The sequence below is a fragment of the Lolium rigidum genome, chromosome 7 (genome assembly GCF_022539505.1).
Source record: "Lolium rigidum isolate FL_2022 chromosome 7, APGP_CSIRO_Lrig_0.1, whole genome shotgun sequence".
Lineage (NCBI taxonomy): Eukaryota > Viridiplantae > Streptophyta > Magnoliopsida > Poales > Poaceae > Lolium > Lolium rigidum.
The window spans coordinates 189,712,248-189,734,929 of NC_061514.1; the positions used below are offsets into that span (position 1 = coordinate 189,712,248).

At 41.8% G+C, this 22,682-nt stretch overlaps 1 protein-coding gene and 1 long non-coding RNA gene across 2 annotated transcripts in view; both read left to right on the top strand.

Moving 5' to 3' along the window:
* The window catches only part of LOC124672398, a gene marked incomplete at its 3' end in the record, with an annotated part of 96,219 nt that extends 85,127 nt beyond the window's left edge, over positions 1-11,092 (top strand). The window contains exons 2-4 of the mRNA XM_047208634.1: positions 9,161-9,597; positions 9,711-9,765; positions 10,841-11,092. Of these exons, the coding sequence (XP_047064590.1) occupies positions 9,269-9,597; positions 9,711-9,765; positions 10,841-11,092 (636 nt within the window). The remainder of the gene's footprint in view (positions 1-9,160; positions 9,598-9,710; positions 9,766-10,840) is intronic.
* Positions 11,093-11,129: 37 nt separating this feature from the next.
* LOC124669214 lies at positions 11,130-11,871 on the top strand. Its single transcript, XR_006992065.1, has 2 exons — positions 11,130-11,243; positions 11,351-11,871. It is a non-coding gene; the product is annotated as an uncharacterized LOC124669214 (long non-coding RNA).
* Positions 11,872-22,682: the final 10,811 nt, after the last annotated feature.

A 22,682-nucleotide genomic window follows, 5' to 3' on the forward strand; every position in this document is an offset into this window, starting at 1 on the left:
CTTGCCTTTATTAAAAGGTAGGGTGCTACACAACATAATGTAAAAGAAAGGCCCTTCGCAGAGGGAAGCATGGATTACTCATGTGCTAGAGCTTTTTATTTTGAAAACATGGAAACAATTTTGTCAACGGTAGTAATAATTCATATGTGTTATGCATAAAACATCCTATAAGTTGCAAGCCTCATGCATCGAATACCAATAGTGCTCGCACCTTGTCCTAATTAGCTCGGATTTCCATGGATTATCATTGCATTACATATGTTTCAACCAAGTGTCACAAAGGGGTACCTCTATGTCACTCGTACAAAGGTCCAAGGAGATAGATCGCATTTGATTTCTCAATTTTGATAGATCTCAACTTGAGGACATCCATACCGGGACAACATAGAAAACAGATAATGGACTCCTCTTTAATGCTTAAGCATTCAACAACAGATAATATTCTCATAAGAGATTGAGGATTAGTGTCCAAACTGAAACTTCCACCATGATACATGGCTTTGGTTGGCGGCCCAATGTTCTTCTCTAACAATATGCATACTCAAACCATTTGATCATGATAAATCACCCTTACTTCAGTACAAGACGAACATGCATAGCAACTCACATGATATTCAACAAAGGTGTAACAGTTGATGGCGTCCCCAGAAACATGGTTACCGCTCAACAAGCAACTTATAAGAAATAAGATACATAAGCGACATATTCAATACCACAATAGTTTTTTAAGCTACTTTTCCCATGAGCTATGTATTGCAAAGGCAAGGAATGAAATTTTAAAGGTAGCACGCAAGCAATTTATTTGGAATGGCAGAGAAATACCACATAGTAGGTAGGTATGGTGGACACAAATGGCATAGGTTTTGGCTCAAGGTTTTGGATGCACGAGAAGCATTCCCTCTCAGTACAAGGCTTTGGCTAGCAAGGTTATTTGAAGCAAACACAAGTATGAACCGGTACAGCAAAACTTACATAAGAACATATTGCAAGCATTATAAGACTCTACACTGTCTCCTTGTTGTTAAACACTTTTACCAGAAAATATCTAGACTTTTAGAGAGACCAATCATGCAAACCAAATTTCAACAAGCTCTACAGTAATTCTCCACTAATAGGTTCGACTACATGATGCAAGAGCTTAAACATGATCTATTTGAGAGCTCAAAACAATTGCCAAGTATAAAATTATTCAAGACCATATACAAATTACCACATGAAGCATTTTCTGTTTCCAACCAAATAGCAATGAACGAAGCGGTTTTCAACCTTCGCCATGAACATTAAAAGTAAAACTAAGAACACAAGTGTTCATATGAAAAAGAGGAGCGTGTCTCTCTCCCACACATGGATTGCTAGGATCCGAATTTATTCAAACACAAACAAAAATAAAAGAACATAGACGCTCCAAGTAAAGCACATAAGATGTGACGGAATAAAAATATAGTTTCACTAGAGGTGACCTGATAAGTTGTTGATGAAGAAGGGGATGCCTTGGGCATCCCCAAGCTTAGATGCTTGAGTCTTCTTGAAATATGCAGAGATGAACCACGGGGGCATCCCCAAGCTTAGAATTTTCACTCTTCTTGATCATATCATATCATCCTCCTCTCTTGATCCTTGAAAACTTCCTTCACACCAGACTCAAAACAATCTCATTAGAGGGTTAGTGCATAATCAAAAATTCACATGTTCAGAGAGGACACAATCATTCTTAACACTTCTGGACATTACCCAAAGCTACTGAAAGTTAATGGAACAAAGAAGTCCATTCAACACAGTAAAAGAGGCAATGTGAAATAAAAGGCAGAATCTGTCAAAACAGAACAGTCCGTAAAGACGAATTTTTTAGAGGCACTTAACATGCTCAGATGAAGAAGCTCAAATTGAATGAAAGTTGCGTACATATCCGAGGAACACGCATGAATTTTGGCAGAATTTTTAGAGTCTCCTACAGAGAGATCTACTCAAATTCGTGACAGCTAAAAATCTGTTCCTGCGCAGAAATCCAAATCTAGTATCAACTTTACTATTAAAGACTTTACTTGGCACAACAATGCAATAAAATAAAGATAAGGAGAGGTTGCTACAGTAGTAACAACTTCCAAGACACAACAAAACAGTAGCAAAATAAAATATGGGTTATCTCTCAAGAAGTGCTTTCTTTATAGCCATTAAGATGGGCTCAGTAATTTTAATGATGCTCTCATGAAAATAGAAAATGAGGCAAAAGAGAGCATCAAAAGTAAATAAGAAACACTTTTAAGTCTAACCAACTTCCTATGAAAAGGAATCTTGTAAATAAACAAGTCATGTAAGCATAATGCAATAAGCATAGAAAGGCAACACAAGCGCAACTTCAAGATTCTCAACATAAAGAGGGGAAACTTAATATTATTAAGATGCATATAACCATGTTTCCTCTCTCATAATAACTTTCAGTAGCATCATGAACAAACTCAACAATATAACTATCACATGAAACATTCTTATCATGAGCTACATGCATAAAATTATTACTCTTCACATAAGCATAGTCATTACTATTAATTGTAGTGGGAGAAAATTCAATAAAATAGCTATCATTATTATTCTCATCACCATAATCATCATATATAGGAGGCATATTGTAATCATAATTAATCTTCTCCTCAATAGTAGGTGGACTGAAAATATGATAGTCATCATTGTAATCATCATATATAGGAGGTAAAGTATCATTAAAGTAAATTTTCTCCTCCATGCTTGGGGGACTAAAAATATCATGCTCTTCAAAACCAGCTTCCCCAAGCTTAGAACTTTCTATATCATTATGGAAAGAAACATGGATAGTACTAATACTATGGCAATTATTAATATCATCATTTTCGAATTAGTGTCCCGGAGATCTTCAATATCAAAAGTAGTGTGCTCTTCCAAATCATGATCACTAATATAGGTAAAGGGCATAGGAAGATCATTGTACTCAGATTCATTATCATAATAATCATTAGGAGCAACATACTTACGGTTACCTATTGTTATCTCATACTCGCGGGGATATGCCGTTACCTCTTTCTTTTTATTCCCCCTCTTCTTCTTCTTCTTCTTCGTTCCCTTCTTCTTCTTCTTCTTCTTTTCCTTCTCCTCGTTCCCTTCTTTAGGAGGAAGAGGCTTGAAGGGAGGCTTCTCTCCACATAACCTGATTTATTTCCAGAAACAATAGAAGAAACTTGGGAGGATTCCTCCTTTTCATTAATAAGTTCGAAACACACAGCGGTCCTATCATATTTTGGCAAAGTGTCATCTTCTAAAATATTTTGTATGTAAGTATTTGTGTGGCAATTATCAATGCAATAAGAAAGACACCCATGCAGGACACTATTAATATCAAGAGCACTCATATCCACCAAAGAAGTTTTTCTCAATAACTCTTCACACAAAAATAAAGTAAGTTCATCATGCTGATTAGGAGTGATTTCATCATCACAATACAAATTTACAGCACTCATAAGGTTCGAATTATCATTGGAGGAGCATTGAAAATTAAAATGACCCACTCTATGGCAAAGTTCACAAATAAAAGGATAGAGGGCGCAAACTTTTTCACCAAGATCATCTAGAGCCCTAGACCACTTTCTAGTTTTTTCATTCCTGTGATGGATACAATATTCTTCTTCAATTTTATTCTTTTCACAAGGTTTATGAATTCCACAAAAATTAACATGCTTATAGGAAACAGCATTTTCAGAAGTTTGGGCATGTTTATTGCAATCATTAACAAAAATTTCATTTTCCATGCAAGTGTCTTTAAAAGGTTCATGATACATGTACCAATTTTCTTTAGGAACATTAATATGAGAAGCAAAGGCTCTATAACAATCGACCATAATTTGAGGATCAAGACCATATTTAGCACTAAGCTCTTGAAAATCAGCAGTTTGAGCGAAAGACTTAATGCAATCATACTCGTAGTTTATACCAGATTCTTTACCTTTTTCATTCTCCCAATCTTCAGTATTGCTTTGAATTCTTTCAAGAAGATCCCATCTAGCTTCAACCTCCTTGCTTGTGAAAGATCCCTCCAAACAGGTATCTAGATAGTCCTTGTGGTGTCCTGAAAGCCTTGCATAAAAATTATTAACAATAACATTACGGGGGAGCTCATGAATGGGACATTTGAGCATTAGTGACTTCAATCTCCCCCATGCTTGGGAAATACTCTCTCCATCACGAGGATAAAAGTTATAAATGTAATTCCTATCAACATGCACTTCATGAGGAGGATAAAATTTAGAATAAAAGAGAGGTACAATTTCCTCCCAACCAATAGATCGACCATTCTTCAGCATCTTATACCATGCCGCAGCTACGCCCTTCAGAGATATAGAGAATAGCTTCCTATTAACTTGGTCCTTTGAAATACCCGCACTCTCGAACAACTCGCATAATTCATGTATAAAGAGTAAATGATCACTAGGATGGACAGTCCCATCTCCAAAATAGCAATTGTTCACAGCAAGTTCAACAATTTTCATAGGTATTTTGAAGGGAATACTTTCAGTAGGTGGATTTGGAATATCACAAGTATCATTCGAATCACCACATATTGGAGACAAAGCATTATCAAGGCAACATATTTCTTCCAAAGCTGAGGAGCAAAAAGATTATTTTTATATAAACTAGCTTCCCCAAGCTTAGACTTTTCCATAGCATTAGCAGTAATTGCGTTCATACTAATAACATTGCTACTAGCATGCAAATAAGGTTCCATAGGTTTTTAATTTTCGCATCAAACAATCCATGTCTTAACTCAGGAAAAAGATTAAAAAGCTCACTAAAAATTTTGTTGTTTTCCATTATGCCTAACTAGTGAAATAAAAACAAGAAACAAAAAGATGCAATTGCAGGATCTAAATGAAATAGCTTCGAGCACTCACACACCGGCAACAGTGCTAGGAAATAGCTTAGTAGTCGGAGGATGTGAATACCTTTTACCTTACCTCCCCGGCAACGGCGCCGAGAAAATAGCTTGATGTCTACGCACGCTTCTATTCATGTAGACGGTGTTGGGCCTCCAAGAGCAGAGGTTTGTAGAACGAGCAGCAAGTTTCCCTTAAGTGAATCACCCAAGGTTTATCGAACTCGGGGAGGTAGAGGTCAAAGATATCCCTCTCAAGCAACCCCGCAATTAAGATACAAGAAGTCTCTTGTGTCCCCAACACACCTAATACACTTGTCAGATGTATAGGTGCACTAGTTCGGCGAAGAGATAGTGAAATACAAGTAATATGGATGATTGTAAGTAGTAATTGCAATCTGAAATAAAAATGGCAGCAAGCAAACATGTAGCAGAACTTGTTGGAAATGGTGTTTCAATGCTTAGAAACAAGGCCTAGGGATCATACTTTCACTAGTGGACACTCTCAACAATGATCACATAATTGAATAAATAAATGCTACTCTCAAACACTCTCTTGTTGGATGACAAACACCATTCATTGTGTAGGGCTACAACAGCATCCTCAAGCCGGAGTTAACAAGCTCCACAACGTCATAAATGATTCACACACGATGCGCACACTGTCACTGTCACACCGTGGAGAGTAACTCCGGAGTTCATATTAAAGTAACCTCTAGAGTGCATAATAGACAAGAGTAACATCTACATATTCAACTAGATTATAAAGCTCATGATCACATAAAGATCACACCATGGGAGAGAGAGATGAACCACATAGCTACCGGTAGAGCCCTCAGCCTCGGGGGAGAACTACTCCCTCCTCATCATGGGAGACAGCAACGGCGATGAAGATGGCGGTGGTGTCGATAGAGATGACTCCGGGGGCAATTCCCCGTCCCGGCGGCGTGCCGGAACAAAGACTTTTGTCCCCCGAAACTTGTCTTCGCGATGGCGGCGGCTACGGAACTCTTCGTGGAATATCGTCGATTGTTTTAGGGTTTTCGCATCTGGGAGCATATATAGGCGAAGGGGCGATGTCGGTGGAGTCCCGAGGTGGGGTCCCCACCTGGTGGCGCGGCCAAGGGGTGGCCCGCGCCCCCCTAGGGTGTGGGCACCTCGTGGCCCCCCTTCGTCTCTCCTTCGGACTCCGTGAAGCCCCTGGAAAAATAAGAACGTGGCCTTTTGTTTCGTCCAATTCCGAGAATATTTTCTATGTAGGATTTCTGAAACCAAAAACAGCAGAAAACTGGAACTGGCGCTTCGGCATCTTGTTAATAGGTTAGTTCCGGAAAATGCATCAAAACGATATAAAGTATGAATAAAACATGTAGGTATTGTCATAAAACTAGCATGAAACATAAGAAATTATAGATACGTTGGAGACGTATCATCGTATGGACATTCTATATGCGCATTTAAATTTTCGCGAAAAATACAAACTATTGTGCTATGTGTTAAAACTTTAAAATACAAAAAAAAATATCTCATGCAAACCCTTGTTTTACAACCGAAATTATCTGTTTATGTAGATCACACAAATAGTCAATTTTCCGCGACATTATGCACACATAAGTTGTGATGATGTCTATGCAACATTTGTTATGGGACTTTTTAACTTTTTAAAATACGTTTTAAATACATTTAAGATAAAGGGAGCATATGCACCCCATTGCTCTTTGTCTCTCATCGAAGTATGTATAAGTAGAGATGCATTTTTTCCGATTTTTCATGAGGGAGAGCTAGAGATGCTTTTAGATGTTCTGCTAGGGTTGCCCTTATTACCAAAACCCGTAAAACAACCTGAAACCTTTGTGAAAGGAAAACTCTGACGTTCCCCCGGGGGAACAGCGTTCTGATCCCCCGCCTCGTATGCACGTCACGCGTCCCTGCGGAGCAAAAGAAAACGGACAGCACATGGTGGGGCCCACCTCATCTTCCACCACAACCTTATCCTTTCGTGCAGATTTTCCCCAATCTTTTCTCCCACGAGCCGGCGTCCATGGCTGGAGATGGAACACCGCGCGCCCCATGCTGCCATGCCCCCACGCTGCTGCACCACCACCTCCCCTACCCCGCCATGGCTACCATCCCTCCTCCCTGCTCCGCGCCGCCCGGCCGTGATTCACTCTGGCCGCCATAGCCGGATGCGAGACCCAGGGGAGGTCGCCGGCCGGCACCATCGCCGGCAACCACGAGCCCGCGTCCATGGCTGGAGATGGAGCACCGCGCGCCCCCACGCTGTTGCACCACCACCTCGCCTACCCCATCCCTCCTGCCTGCTCGGCGCTGCTACAAGCCTCCGGCGGAGCTGCTACAATAGCACGGCGACGCTGCTACATTCGCGTCGCTGCTACATGCCCCGGCGGCGCTGCTACAGTAGCCTGGCGACGCTGCTACATTCGACATGCGTCACTGCTACAATAGCCCGGCAGCGCTGCTACAATCAGCCTCGGCGGCGCTCCTACAAGAGCCCTGTGTGCTGCTACAATCGGCAGTCGGCGTTGCTACAATAGTTTGGCGGGGCTGCTACAATCAGCAGGCGGGGCTGCTACAAGCTACAACCGGCGAGCGGGAACAACGAGCGCCGACTTCCAATCGGCGGCAGAGGTGCGGCGGCGACTGCTACAATGGATGGCGGCGGCTGCTACAAGAGGCGGTGATGGATGGATGGCGGCGGCGATTTGCTACAACCGGCGTCTTGCTGCAAAGTGGCGGCGACTGCTACAAATTGGGCGCCGCCGTGCTGCGAGGAGGCCGACGAGGTCGGCGGCGATGCTACAACACCAGCGGCGGTGCTACAAACCCAGAACGACGGTGCTGCATGCGAGGCGCAGTGGTACTACCGGCGCCGGCGGTGGTGCTGCATGTGAGCGCTCCGGCGGCGGTGTTTCCGGCGCCGGCGGCAGCGCTGCGGGTGCGAGCAACTGTGCTAGAAGCCGAAGTCGTCATGCGCTCCCGCAGAGGCAAGGTCGTGCGTAAAGGTCGGGAGGAGGGAAATTATTTTATCGGTTGGTTTTCTTTTTTTCCGCCCAAGGAGCGCTGATCCAGATCTAATTAGCACTGCATCGTACGGTTGGGGACCCGGGGGATTGGGGATTTGATCCCCGGGGGACGCTCAGCGCTTCCCTTTGTGAAATCCTTGTAAAGAAGGAAAATCAATTTGGCAATTCTATTCGAACTCAACTCTTGCGAGGAATCGAATCGACCAATAAGGATTTGGGTACACCGCGCGCAACTCTCTCCCACTCGTGCCTGAAACGAACGAAGGCAAACCCTCGGCGGTCGGCGATCATGGCTGCGGCCCTCCGCCTCCTGCTCCGCCAGCCCCGCGGCAGCGCGGACCTCTCCGATGATGCGCTCTCTGCTCCCCGCGCCGTACTCCAAGGTAAGATGGGGATAGTTTCGCTGCTTGATTTTTGCTTAAACCCTCGCCTCGACTGGGCGCACTAACTTCGATTCTCCCTCCAGGCCGCCGCCGCGGCCGCCGCCAGCCTCCCCGAAGCGCCCGGTGCTCCCCTTCCGCATCCCCGTATGAGGGAGGTTACTCCAAGGAAGGCTCCTCCACCTCCAAAGGTATAATCTTCAGAACTAGAAAAAGGGTTTCCGACCCTCCCAAATTCTGAAATTGAGGCAGGAAGACGTGTCTGTTTATACCTAATTCCTCCTTGCTTGTGCAATACTGCCTTGATTTGACTGTTTCTTTGATCTGCAATCTGATGCCAGCGCTGCACCATAACTCACTGTCGAGAACTCTATAATTCCTGCCTTCCGTGACTCAATGCGAAGTCAATTGGCAAGTATGTACCTTTACTATTGCTATGGGGCTGTACGAATTCTCTGTGGTTGTGCTTCAACTGGGGAGAGCGAGATTCAGCGAGAACACTCTCCAGACATGTTCTGCCAATTTACAGCAGAGAATGATACATAATTTATTGACTTGACGACAGTGCAACAAACACTTCCAGCATCGCGTTCCCTGGACTCATTGGTGTTATTCCCGTTTGTATTTAGCCTTCCTTTGAAGGCCAACCAGAGAAATACTGATAACTGACGAATCACTCTAACCCAAATGGAGTTGTCTGGTTTCCTATTAAAGCAGAAATAAGAAGTTGATACTGATTAAAGCGTCTTTGCTTGTGTTAACATGGTTTGAATGGTTTACATCTGCCATCTATGTAGCATCTGCTGTTTTTTCTTGTACTAAAGTCTATTAAACTGTAGGGTGAACCGCGCTGCTGCACAACTGTTCCAAGTACCATCCCTGACAGTACAAAGTCGTTGCCGGATAAACTGAAGGATCTCAAGGATCGTAAGAAGACATTGCAAGACATGGAAAAGGATATTGAGGAGCATGAGGAAATGATAAGCAAAGCGCTGCATGACCGCAAGGTTGCTAATGATTTGTTTGGCAAACGGCTTGATGACCGTAGGAAACTTCTTGCCAAAATAAGTAATGTGCCAGATGATTATCCAGAAACACATAATTTGCTTGATGTTCTTGCCAAAATGAATGATATGATGGATGGTTTAGCCAAAGTACGTAAGATGCGAGTTGATTATGACAAAGATTGGGCCATTCAGGAGGCTAAGACTCGTGTGTTTGATGAACAAATGAAAATGTTACGTAAGAAGCGTGAGGACTATCTCACTGCTTTGAGGTAAAGAGATCTACAATCTATTCTTATTTGGTGTAATAAGCAGTATATTATTGTCATTTTTTATAACTTGTGTTGATCCAAACATGTTTGTCTCTCCTTGTCTATGTTCGAAGGCGATATAATGAATTGGCAAGATCCACCTTGGAGCAGGAGGAGAACCAGGAGAAGGTAAAGAAGGTTGCAAAACTGGGTGCCACTGTTAGCCTCGTGGGAGGGCTTCTGCTGATACTGGCATGTATCTAGATTAGAAAGCTTGTAGTTTGCTGCTTTGTCTTTTCGCGTAGAACTGAGCTTACAGATGACTAGGCCGAGCTGGTATATGGACAGGGCTGGCCCATAGGGCGGGGCAAAGGGGCGCTCGCCCCGGGCCTTCAGGAGCGAGGGCCCTGGCCCATGATTTTTTTTTACATACTTGATATATTTATACTTGTACTTAGGCTGTAGAGTGATTCTTAAAGATTTCAAAGACCATGGATCTTTCAAATGTAAATATTATTTAGTTTGTTATCGCATTACTCTAATATTTCTCTTGCCCAATACTAATATTTTTTAAGTCTTTCGTGTGTGATGGATATTGTTAGGTGGCCAGACCACCAATCATGCTTAAACTTTAAGTAATATATACAAATTTAGCATAAATATATATCTTTAAAAAAAATCTATAGTAGGGGGGCAATGGCCCCCTGCCCTACGATAACTTCACTATTGTGAACAAGGGGCCCTTGATATCGTTTTGCCCTGGAGCCTCCGAAATCTATGGACCAGCCCTGTATATGGAGTGGCGAAGTAGTAACAGTTAACTGTTTAGTTCATTAATCTCTCTCAGCCGTTGTGATAGTTCATTTGTGGAAGGCTTCTGCTGATGCTTGCAGAGATGTTGCTTAGAGCACCTCGAAGTCTGCTGTTGTTTCTTTCTATGCTCAGTTGGTACTTAGTGTAGTGAAGTAGAATTTAACTGTTAGTCTGTGTTTGCCGTCGTACTGTGCATCTTAGAACCTGCAGGAGGAGCTAAGATAAAGCCAAGTGATACAATGCTATAATTGAAGTTATCTCTGTGTAATACTAGGACATAACTCATGTATGCTATCTGACAAATCACTTTAAACAAAAGTAGTTGTCTGGTTTCCTATTAGGGCAATACTGATTAAGTGTCGTTGCTTGTGTTAACAAGGTTTGAGTTGTTTGCATTTGACATTGATGTGTCATCTACTGTTTTTCTTAACTGAAGTTGATTAAACTGTAGGATGAACCACGCTTCTGTGAAACTGTTCCAAGTGCCATGACTGACAGTACAAAGTCGTTGCTGGGTAAACTGAAGGATCTCAAGGATAGTAAGAAGGCATTGCAAGACATGGAAAAGGATATCGAGGAGCATGTCGAAATGATAAGGAAAGCGCTGCATGACCGTACAGTTGCTAATGATTTGTTTAGCAAACGGCTTGATGATCGTCAGGAACTTCTTGACAAACTACGTAATTTGCAAGATGATTATGGCAAAGCACGTAATATGCGAGATGGTCTTCCCAAAGTAAAATGAAAGATGATTTTGACAGAGATCAGACCATTGAGAGGGCTAAGCGCATTTTGATTGGTGAACAAATGGAAGTCTTATGTGCGAAGCATAAGGACTATCTCAGTGCTTTGAGGTAAATGGATCAACAATATATTCTTATTTGGTGTAATAAGCAACTTATTATTGTTATTTTTTATAACTCGTGTTGATCCATATATTTCTCCTTGTCTATTTTGGGAGGCGGTATCATGAATTGGAACGATCCACCATGGAGCAGGTGGAGAAGGTGAAGAAGGTAGTAAAAGTGGGTGCCGCTGTTGGCCTTGTGGGAGGGCTTCTGCTGATACTGGCAAAGATCTAGATTTGAGCAGTGTGCAGTTTGCTTCTTCTTTTTGTGTAGAACTGAGCTGGCAGATGACTCGGCCGAGCTGGTATTTTGGAGTGGCAGAGTAGTAACATTTGACTGTTTAGTTGACTATTTTCTCTATGCCGGTTTAACGGGGCATTCGTCGGAAGGCTTCTGCTGATAAAGATCTCAATTAGAGCACCTAGGAGTTTGCTGCTACTTATTTCTGTGTAGAACTGAGTTAACCAGATGAGCATGCTGAGCTGGTATTTAGTGTGGTGGAGTAGAATTTAACTGTTTTATTTATTTGGACCGATTTGAACCTGCAGTAGTAGCTAAGACAAGGCCAAGTTATACAATTGCTATCATTGCAGTTATCTCTATGTAATACCAGGAGATAACTCGATTTATGCTATGAAGACTTGGGCTGAAAAAAATGATGTGTTGCTCTTGGGGTGATGACTTAGTTGTATTTTTGTTCTTCAAATCTTGCTGGTCAGTATCAAGGTGAGTCCTGTAACAGAATCTGGGACAATTACTCTCACGCAGAACAGAAACTAGCATTACAGTTTCGAGGCCCTACCTTTCAAGAAAAGAACCGTTTCAAGGCCTCACCTTAGCCACGTGGTATATATGTCGCGAGAGCAACTGCTACTGAACACTGTACACAGTAGCGATACGGATTTGATGGACACGGTTCCAAGTGAGCATATAGCCTGGACCATTAGTAGCTGTATGAGATTAGGGGGTGATATACTGATATGTCACCGAGAAATATACAGTTGAGATACAGAGCCTATACGCCATCAACGCCATGCCAAATACAACCTGTTCTGGGCCACTGTACCGTCCGAGTGGCAAATATGCACACAACTGTACCGTCCGAGTGGCAACTATAATAAGGTGATTTTGCAACAAAAAAAAAAGGTGATGTGAACCTGGTATGAAAGTTTAAACATTATACTTTTGCTAATTTGAGAGAGAAGAGAAGCGAGTGATACACGAAGAGTCAGTTGCAACACGACTCTATGAAACTTTTTGAGATTGTGAGGTAGGCCAAATATTAATAGTGTAGTACATCTTTATACGCAGATTCGGTGGATCTGGGTGCACATGCACCTGATTATGAAAAAGAATTTAAAAATACTATTTCAATGTTTCAGAAAAAATGAAAAAAAAACATGTATGTACACATTATTTTTATACTTACTCGTGTAAGTTTTTACGGGAAAATACGATTGTATGTGACCTACACAAACATGAAAATAGAAATTTCTACTTCTTTGAACAATACATATCCAATCATTATATTTCATTTGAACATTTTGTCATTTTCTTGTAGGCCATATACAGTCGTATTTTTCCGAGAAAACTTACACGAGTAAGTATCAAGATAACATGTACATGATTTTTTTATTTCAACTTTAAAAAACTTTTAAATAACATTTTTTCAATTTTTGATGAACCGGGTGCGCGCGCACCTAGGTTCCGTTTGGTATTTTCGAACTTTATAAGCTTATAGCTAACTTGTATATATACATATTAACAATTAAACTAGCAGTAGATGACATGGCAATAAGATTATTAACTATTTATTATTATTATTTCTCTATTTGCTATCTTAGTTTTGTGCATGTGCTAGTGTATAGGCCTATGAACACATAGTATACATCGATTAAATTCAATTATTCCAGAGATGTTTGGTGCTAGCTGGGATTTGGACTAGCATGACTATCTGTTTCATCATAATTTGGTTCTGGTTCCTTAAAATAGTCACCACGACATGTGTATAAAACTTTGAAGATTTTACAATAAAAAACAAAATACATGCATGGTAATGAAATTTATAATATGTATTAGTACTTAATTTTGTGTCTTTTTAATAAGTGTCCTAACTAATTGTTATGAATTTGAGCGTTTTTCCATTTCCCAAAAAACATGAATTAAGTGATTTATTAATTTTTAAAAGAAATAGAACTTATGACGAAATTGTTGATATTAATCTAAAGATCAAATTTGGATTGATATCAAGTTCACGACCTTAATGTTAGTTGATATTTGTTTGATTCATGATGCAAATGATTGTTAGTAAAATGAAACGTTGAATGATGTGTGGGATCCATTTAATTTTGTTAAAAGTTAAAATCCTTAAAATTTAAATAAATAAATAAAAATATATATCAACATCCCCAATATCAAATAGAAACAATATAATGGTTTTTTTACAACATTAGATGTTCAATTTTTAAACATTACTCCCTCTGACGAGGCGGTTCCTCGGCAATGCCCACCATGAGGGGCTTGGGTTTAGAGAAAGGCGACGATGGAAGTTCCGGGAGCGAGAGAAGACACGACGTACTCAGGTTCCCGTCCCCGCGGTGGAGGATCGCTACGTCCTGCTAGCAATCCACTATATTAATATATATGTACAGGGGGCGCCGTAGACGGAATTGTTGTATCTAGTCTAGTTCTAATCTGCGGGTTATGATATCTAGGCGTATCGCCTGGCTTTATATATCAGCCAAGTTAGGGTTTACAAGAGTCCTAGTAGGATTCGTATTGGAGTCTTCTTTCTTGTAATCCAAGTTGATATTCCTTGTGGGTCCAGCTTGTCGAGTCCTTGTACTGGTCCATCTTCATAATCTGTACCAGGTATAGCAATGTCGGGTACTCAAAGGGTAATTCCCACATCAGTAGCCCCCGAGTGTCTGGCCGAAGTGAAGCTTCGGGCAGGGACTAAAGCTGTCATCGTCCGAATGTCTTGATCATCTGCTGAATCTTGCGCTTGATGTAGAGTCGAAGTTATTCTTTATCGGGTGTGCGGCCAGCGCACCCGATGGGAGTAGCCCCCGAGTCTATGGACGGGTGCTTGCAACCGTGCGTAGACTCAAGTTGTACTACTCGAAGAACTTGATGTTGATGTTGACGTCTTCAATTTATCCCATCATTCGATACTATCGGGTCTTCAAAACTGTGCAAGCTTCGAAAGAAGCCAAAGAGTTGGAATGTTAGAACCTTCGGTTTCATTCTTCTTTGTCGACGAGGCTTCCATATTTTTATCGGGTGCGCGACCAGCGCTCCCGATAGGAGTAGCCCCCGAGCATGTAGATGAATATGAAATAGTCATGTATAGGGTGTAAAAATGTTGAGTCAAATACCGTAGATTTCTTCGAGTTCCGAGAACATTTGGATGCTTTTGATGATATCAATGACTTTGATGATGTCATAGAGGATTTGATGATTTGGATGATGTCACGGGGGAGTCGATGATTTTGATGATGTTCCAGAGGAGTCGATGATTTTGATGATGTCCCGGACGAGTCGATGATTTTGATGATGTTCCGGAGGGTATTTGATGATTTTTATGATGCCGCGGAGTAGTCGATGGACCTTGAGCCCAGCCGAAGCTTTTGTTTATGCGGTGACACAGCATACCACTGCATGGTGTAGTACGCACGTCGTTGACATAACACAAGTGATCGAAACACCGTTCCACTCATATTACATCCCTCAGAGTGGTACAACAGAAACATATGTGAGTCCAAGGTATGTCTATAGAAGGATACATGAACTGTTAACAGAAGATCAACACAGCCTCCTACTTTACAGTGAGGTAAAACTTCAAATAAAGCTCCAGGAGAACGACTCGTAGTCTAACTTATTGCTAACTCAAGCTTAAGAGCTACTTGGCTTGCTATAGAACTCTAGCTACTTAGGTGATAGGATTAGGGAAAGGTTCCCTTCTATTACTAGTCTAAGTTTCCACTCTAGTTGCTACAGAAGTTGACTTCATTGACTTCTTTGCTTGGATTCTTCATCTTGTTGCAGTTGACTCCTTTGTCTTCGAGTTCCACGGTAGTTTATCCTCCGGTGCTTCCATAACTAAGCAAGGGATTTAAAGAGGGATGATTACGAGCGTACTCAACAATTTCATATTAGAAAATAGGTGTATCATGCACTAGCTACATCCACAGACCAGAAAGTCATAGGCGAATGCAAGTTTTCGTAAATATTTCTTCAAAAGGTTTATTTTATTCTAAAAACTATGCCCGTCAGTCTTCACAGGTTGAACAGAACTTTGTGGAGTTCCTTTCTTTCCGCGTTCGTAGTTCCCTTCCCGGAACAGGGAGTGACAGCCACAATTCAATACACTCTACAGAGGTGCGTTACTTTTCCGATAAGAGACCTTATCCTTTTTGCCAACCAGGCGAATTCGTCCCCATTCACACTTCCTTGGTGTGAGGCCAGGAATAAGATCCAAGCCAAACACCGCCTTCTCCGCAACCCTGCATACCCACCCTTTTGTCCATCCGTACATCCCCGGTAGACTTCTCCCGATCATACGGCTTTACCCCCGATGTACTATGGACAATCCATCATAGACGGTAGAGCCTCTCATCCACACAGATGGGGATTTTAAAGGCTTTCCCAACCTACTACTGTGTTATCCCAACACCCAGCCAAACTCTATCAAGTTTTTTGGTATGCAAGAGGGAAAAGATACAGCTGGCTTCCCCAGAGCCATTATAGATCTTATGGTCAACGTGATATGTACAGCGCTAGAATCACTAGACGGCATCGGTGATTAGTACTAGATGCGTAGTACCCTTGCAATGGAACCTCCACCAATCAACACATACCATGGTTCTATTGCCCACCACATAGTCATATTCATAATTGTAAAATAATACTTTGCTTTTCAATGCAAGAGTGATAAGTATAGTACTTTGCATATATTTTGATAAAAATAATCAAATGACATGAGCAAGCGATGAACTTGCCTTTCTTGCCTGCAAGATTATGCAGGGAAAAGCTTCGATACGTGAGAACTCCAAATTCTGAAATACCATCATTGTCCGGTAAGGACAATGTTTAAAGAACTAGCAAAGATGCTATAATGCATAGTATGAGATGCAATCGTCCCGAGCGAACCTAACCTCGATGATTTAGGATGGATGAGTTGTAAAGATTTCTTTAGGGTGTGTTGCAATTTTAGGATGGTTCTCAAACAAGGTTCTTATTAGGGTTGGTTATATTATAGCATAAACAAGTGATATAATGCATCATAACAATCATACACACACAAGGAATGGTGGTTGCATAACAAGTTAAGAGTAGTTGTCAGTTTTAAGTTCTACAGGATGTGGTTGATGATTACTTATATTATACTTCAAAAGAATAACTTTTGAAGAACATGTTGATTAAGAAATAGTAAGTATTTCAAATAAGAACTATGGGCTTCTATGGTTTGATTGACATTTGTACTTCAAAAGAATAACTTTTGAAGAACAGGTTAATTAAGAAATAATAAGTAGTTTCAACAAGAACTATTTACTTATATGTTTTACTTGTGTATTTACTTCAAAAGAATAACTTTTGAAGAACAGGTTAAATAAGAATAAGAACTACTATAAATAGGAGCTATGGGCTTTTAGGGTTTACTATTCGATTCATTTAGTTCTCTAATAGGGACTAGTTGGATCTTTAAGTTGAATAGGTCTAGATGCAGCAAGTATTAGCAGGTTTGTTACTATGGTTGATTATAGGTATCTTATCAAAGAATGGTTATCAGGGTGATGCTATGAGTTAAACATTAGGTTTACTATGACTTATTGATGACCCACAAGTATAGGGGGTGTATCGTAGTACTTTCGATAAATAAGAGTGTCGAACCCAACGAGGAGCAGAAGGTGTTGACAAGCGGTTTCGATGAAGGATTCATCGTAAATGCTCACGAGACAAGTATTCGGGGGATTTGATATAGCGGATGAATAAAGTACAAGTAAGTAAAATGCGAGAGAAATAATTGCAGCGAGTGGCCCAATCCTTTTTAGCACAAAGGACAAGCCGGTTTGTTTACTTATAATGACCAAACGTTCTTGAGGACACACGGGAATTTAGTCTAGTGCTTTCGCTTCATATAGCTGATTAATCTTCATTGTTTTGATAAGTGTTGTGTGGGTGAACCTATGATAATGTACCGCCCTTCCTAGGACTAATACATACTTGTGATTATACCCCTTGCAAGCATCCGCAACTACAAGAAAGTAATTAAGATAAATCTAACCACAGCTTTAAACTCTGAGATCCTGCTATCACTCCTGCATCGATGTACCAACGGGGGTTTAGGTTTCTGTCACTCCGGCAACCCCGCAATTGGCAAACGAATACAAGATGCATTCCCCTAGGCCCATGAATGGTGAAGTGTCATGTAGTCGACGTTCACACGACACCACTAGAAGAATAACACCACAACTTAAATATCACAACATTGAATACTAACCAACATAATTCACTACTAACATTTAGACTTCACCCATGTCCTCAAGAACTAAACGAACTACTCACGAGACATCATATGGAACATGATCAGAGGTGATATGATGATGAATAACAATCTGAACATAAACCTTGGTTCAATAGTTTCACTCAATAGCATCAATAACAAGTAGAAATCAACACCGGGAGAGTTTCCCCTATCAAACAATCAAGATCAAACCCAAATTGTTACAGCGGTGACGAGGTGCAGCGGTGGAGATGGCGGTGATGATGATGATGATGATGATGATGATGGTGATGATGATGGAGATGATGTCCAGCTCGATGACGGTGACAATGGCGTCGATTTCCCCCTCCGGGAGGGAATTTCCCCGGCAGATTTCAGCCTATCGGAGAGCTCTTTTCTCTCTGGTGTTCTCCGCCCCGCAGAGGCGGCTGTGACTCTTCGCGACTATCCTCTGGGGCTTAGGTTTTCGGGACGAAGATGTACGCGAAGAAAAGGAGGCGAGAGGGGCTGTGGGCCCCCTCCTCACAGGGCGGCGCGGCCAGGCCTTGGGCCGCGCCGGCCTATGAGGTGGGCCCACCTCGGGTCCCCTCGGCTCCCCCTTCAGCTCCCTTCGTCATCTGGAAAAATAGGATTTTTCATGTAATTTCCGTCAACTGTTGATCTTCCGAAATATTGCATTCTGACGGTGCTTTTTCCAGCAGAATCCTTGCTCCGGTGCGCGATCCTCAAATAATCATGAAACAGGCAAAATAGATGAAATAACATAAGTATCACCTCCAAATATGAAATATATCAATGAATAACAGCAAAATGTGATATAAAATAGTGATGCAAAATGGACGTATCAACTCGCCCCAAGCTTAGACTTCGCTTGTCCCCAAGCGAAACTGAACTCGGTAAACAAGACCACATGTTTATGGAGTGAAGAGTCGATAAATAAAATACGGACAAGAAGCATCATATTCATTCACACAAGACATTCTAGTAAACAACTTCCTCATATAATTCAACTTGAAACAAGTAGAAGGTAATCACAAATAAAGGTGCATAAGGAATCATAATTGGTGATGGCAAACTTTGTTCTTGGTCAGAGAACAGTTAACAGATTATACTCATCTATTGAGCAGCGCTCTCATATTAAAGCTTATGGTAAACTTGCATACTCAATCATCGTAATCTCCTCATAATCATTAATAACTTTTAAAGCTATATTCATTGAGATAAAACTTGTACTAAACAAGGAAGAGTAAAAGGCATGATGAATAGATCACAATATAAATGGTTTGATCACAACAACTCAAATGCTTGCTTGAGATGGAGGGAAATAGGTTTACTGACTCAACATGAAGTAAAAGACAGGCCCTTCGCGAGAGGAAGCGGGGATTAAATCATGTGCTAGAGCTTTTTAAGTTTTGAAATCATATAGAGAGCATAAAAGTAAAGTTTTGAGAGGTGTTTGTTGTTGTCAACGAATGGTAGCGGGTACTCTAACCCCCTTGCCAAACAGACTTCCAAAGAGCGGCTCCCATGAAGGACGTTATCTCTACCGGCAAGGTAGATCATCCCTCTTCTCTTTTGTTTACACATGTATTTTAGTTTATTTAAGGATGACACTCCCCCCAACCTTTGCTTACACAAGCCATGGCTAACCGAATCCTCGGGTGCCTTCCAACAATCTCATACCATGGAGGAGTGTCTATTGCAAAATTAAGTTGCTTACTGATGAATCAGGGCAAAACATGTGAAGAGAATTATTAATAAAAGTTGATTAATTGGGGCTGGGAACCCCGTTGTCAGCTCTTTTTGCAAAATTAAAGGATAAGTGGATGAAGCCACTAGTCCATTAGTGGAAGCTGCCTAACAAGACTGAAAGATAAAACACCACATACTTCCTCATGAGCTATAAAACATTGACACAAATAAGAGGTAATAGTTTTTGAATTGTTTAAAGGTAGCACATGAAGTATTTACTTGGAATGGCGAGGGAAATACCACATAGTAGGTAGTTATGGTGGACAACGATGGCATAGGTTTGGTTTAAGGGTTTGGATGCACGAGAAGTATTCCCTCTCGGTACAGGTCTTTGGCTAGCAAGGTTAATTAGCAAGCATAAGAGTTGAGGGAAACAAACAAATATACATGTGATAGAAATAATCATGCATCTTACTTGTAAGCACAAACAATTTTAACTTCAGAATACTAAGCTAAGAACTAACAAGAAAATAATAACATATCTACATGTATTTCCTCTTCTCTATTTAAAACTCAAAGTGTTGTTGCTATTGACCAATGCTAAGTTTGCCAAAACCAAATAGATTTACTCAATGCTCCCAAAGTGATACCCATACTAACAACAAGATCAATCATAATAGAGATTGCAAACTAAAATAAGATGTGCAATGTAAATGATAGGACTTCTCATTAATATTCCATAACGATAACTCACACCAAGGGATACATAGATAACCAACTAAAGAGAGATACTCCATACCGCAACACATCTTATATGATAACTTCCCTACTCATGATATGACACTACTTGAAAGTAAAAAGGTAAAAGATAGTGATGATGTGATACCGCGGCACTCCCCCAAGCTTGGAACAAACCAAGGGGATGCCAATACCGATGACGAATTACTCCTTCGGCGGTGGTGATGGTGAATTCCGGATAAGCTTCTCAACGAGCTCCTTTAGCTCATCAATCATGTACGTGAGGTTGCGGTGTAGGATAACGTTGCATAGAAAACAAAAAATTTCCTACCGCAAACACGCAATCCAAGCCAAGATGCAATCTAGAAGACGGTAGCAACGAGGGGGTATCGAGTCTCACCCTTGAAGATATTCCAAAGCCTACAAGATGAGGCTCTTGTTGCTGCGGTAGACGTTCACTTGCCGCTTGCAAAAGCGCGTAGAAGATCTTGATCACGATCGGTTCCGGCGCCACGAACGGGCAGCACCTCCGTACTCGGTCACACGTTCGGTTGTTGATGAAGACGACGTCCACCTCCCGTTCCGGCGGGCAGCGGAAGTAGTAGCTCCTCTTGAATCCGACGGCACGACGGCGTGGTGTCGGTGGCGGTGGAGAACTCCGGCGGAGCTTCGCTAAAGCACGCGGGAGCTATGGAGGAGAGGGGGGCGGCTAGGGTTTGGGAGGGGGTGGCCGGCCACTCAAGGGGGGCAGCCAGGCTGTGGTCTTGGGGTGGCCGGCCCCCTCCCTTGGCCCCTCATTATATAGGTGGATCCCCAAGAGTTGGTGTCCAAGTCTTCGAATAAGACCCGAACCAAAAACCTTCCATGAGAGAGGGAAACCTAGCCAAGCTAGGACTCCCACCAAAGGTGGGAGTTCCACCTCCCATATGGGGGGGTGGCCGGCCCCCTAAGGGGGAGTCCACTTGGGACTCCTCCCCCACTAGGGTTGGCCGGCCATGGAGGTGGAGTCCCATGTGGACTCCACCTTCCTTGGTGGTTTCTTCGGACTTTTCTAGAACCTTCTAGAACCTTCCATAGAACCTTCCGCGACATTTTAATTCACATACAATGACATCCTATATATGAATCTTATTCTCCGGACCATTCCGGAACTCCTCGTGATGTCCGGGATCTCATCCGGGACTCCGAACAAATATTCGAACTCCATTCCATATTCAAATACTACCATTTCAACATCCAACTTTAAGTGTGTCACCCTACGGTTCGTGAACTATGCGGACATGGTTGAGTACTCACTCCGACCAATAACCAATAGCGGGATCCGGAGATCCATAATGGCTCCCACATATTCAACGATGACTTTAGTGATCGAATGAACCATTCACATACAATACCAATTCCCTTTGTCTCGCGATATTTTACTTGTCCAGAGGTTTGATCTTCGGTATCACTCTATACCTTGTTCAACCTCGTCTCCGACAAGTACTCTTTACTCGTACCGTGGTATGTGGTCTCTTATGAACTTATTCATATGCTTGCAAGACATTAGACGACATTCCACCGAGAGGGCCCGGAGTATATCTATCCGTCATCGGGATGGACAAATCCCACTTGTTGATCCATATGCCTCAACTCATACTTTCCGGATACTTAATCCCACCTTTATAGCCACCCATTTACGCGGTGGTGTTTGATGTAATCAAAGTACCTTTCCGGTATAAGTGATTTATATGATCTCATGGTCATAAGGACTAGGTAACTATGTATCGAAAGCTTATAGCAAATAACTTAATGACGAGATCTTATGCTACGCTTAATTGGGTGTGTCCATTACATCATTCATACAATGATATAACCTTGTTATTAATAACATCCAATGTTCATGATTATGAAACTAATCATCCATTAATCAACAAGCTAGTTAAGAGGCATACTAGGGACTCTTTGTTGTTTACATATCACACATGTATCAATGTTTCGGTTAATACAATTATAGCATGGTATATAAACATTTATCATAAACATAAAGATATATAATAACCACTTTTATTATTGTCTCTTGGGCATATCTCCAACAGTCTCCCACTTGCACTAGAGTCAATAATCTAGATTACATTGTAATATACCTAACACCCATGGCATTACGGTGTTGGTCATGTTTTGCCCTAGGGAGAGCTTTAGTCAACGGATCTGCTACATTCGGATCGGTGTGTACTTTGCAAATCTTTACTTCTCCATCTTCGATGTACTCGCGAATCGAGTGGTAACGCAGCTTGATATGCTTCAGCCTCTTGTGTGACCTTGGCTCTTGTGCATTGGCGATGGCACCCATGTTATCACGAGTAAATGATTAATGGGTCCAATGCACTAGGAACCACACCGAGCTCTACAATGAACCTCTTCATCCATACCGCTTCGATGAAGCCTGCGGAAGCCGCTATGTACTCCGATTCTGTTGAAGACTTCGCCACCGTGCACCTGCTCGAGCTTGCCCGGCTTCTGCGGCACCA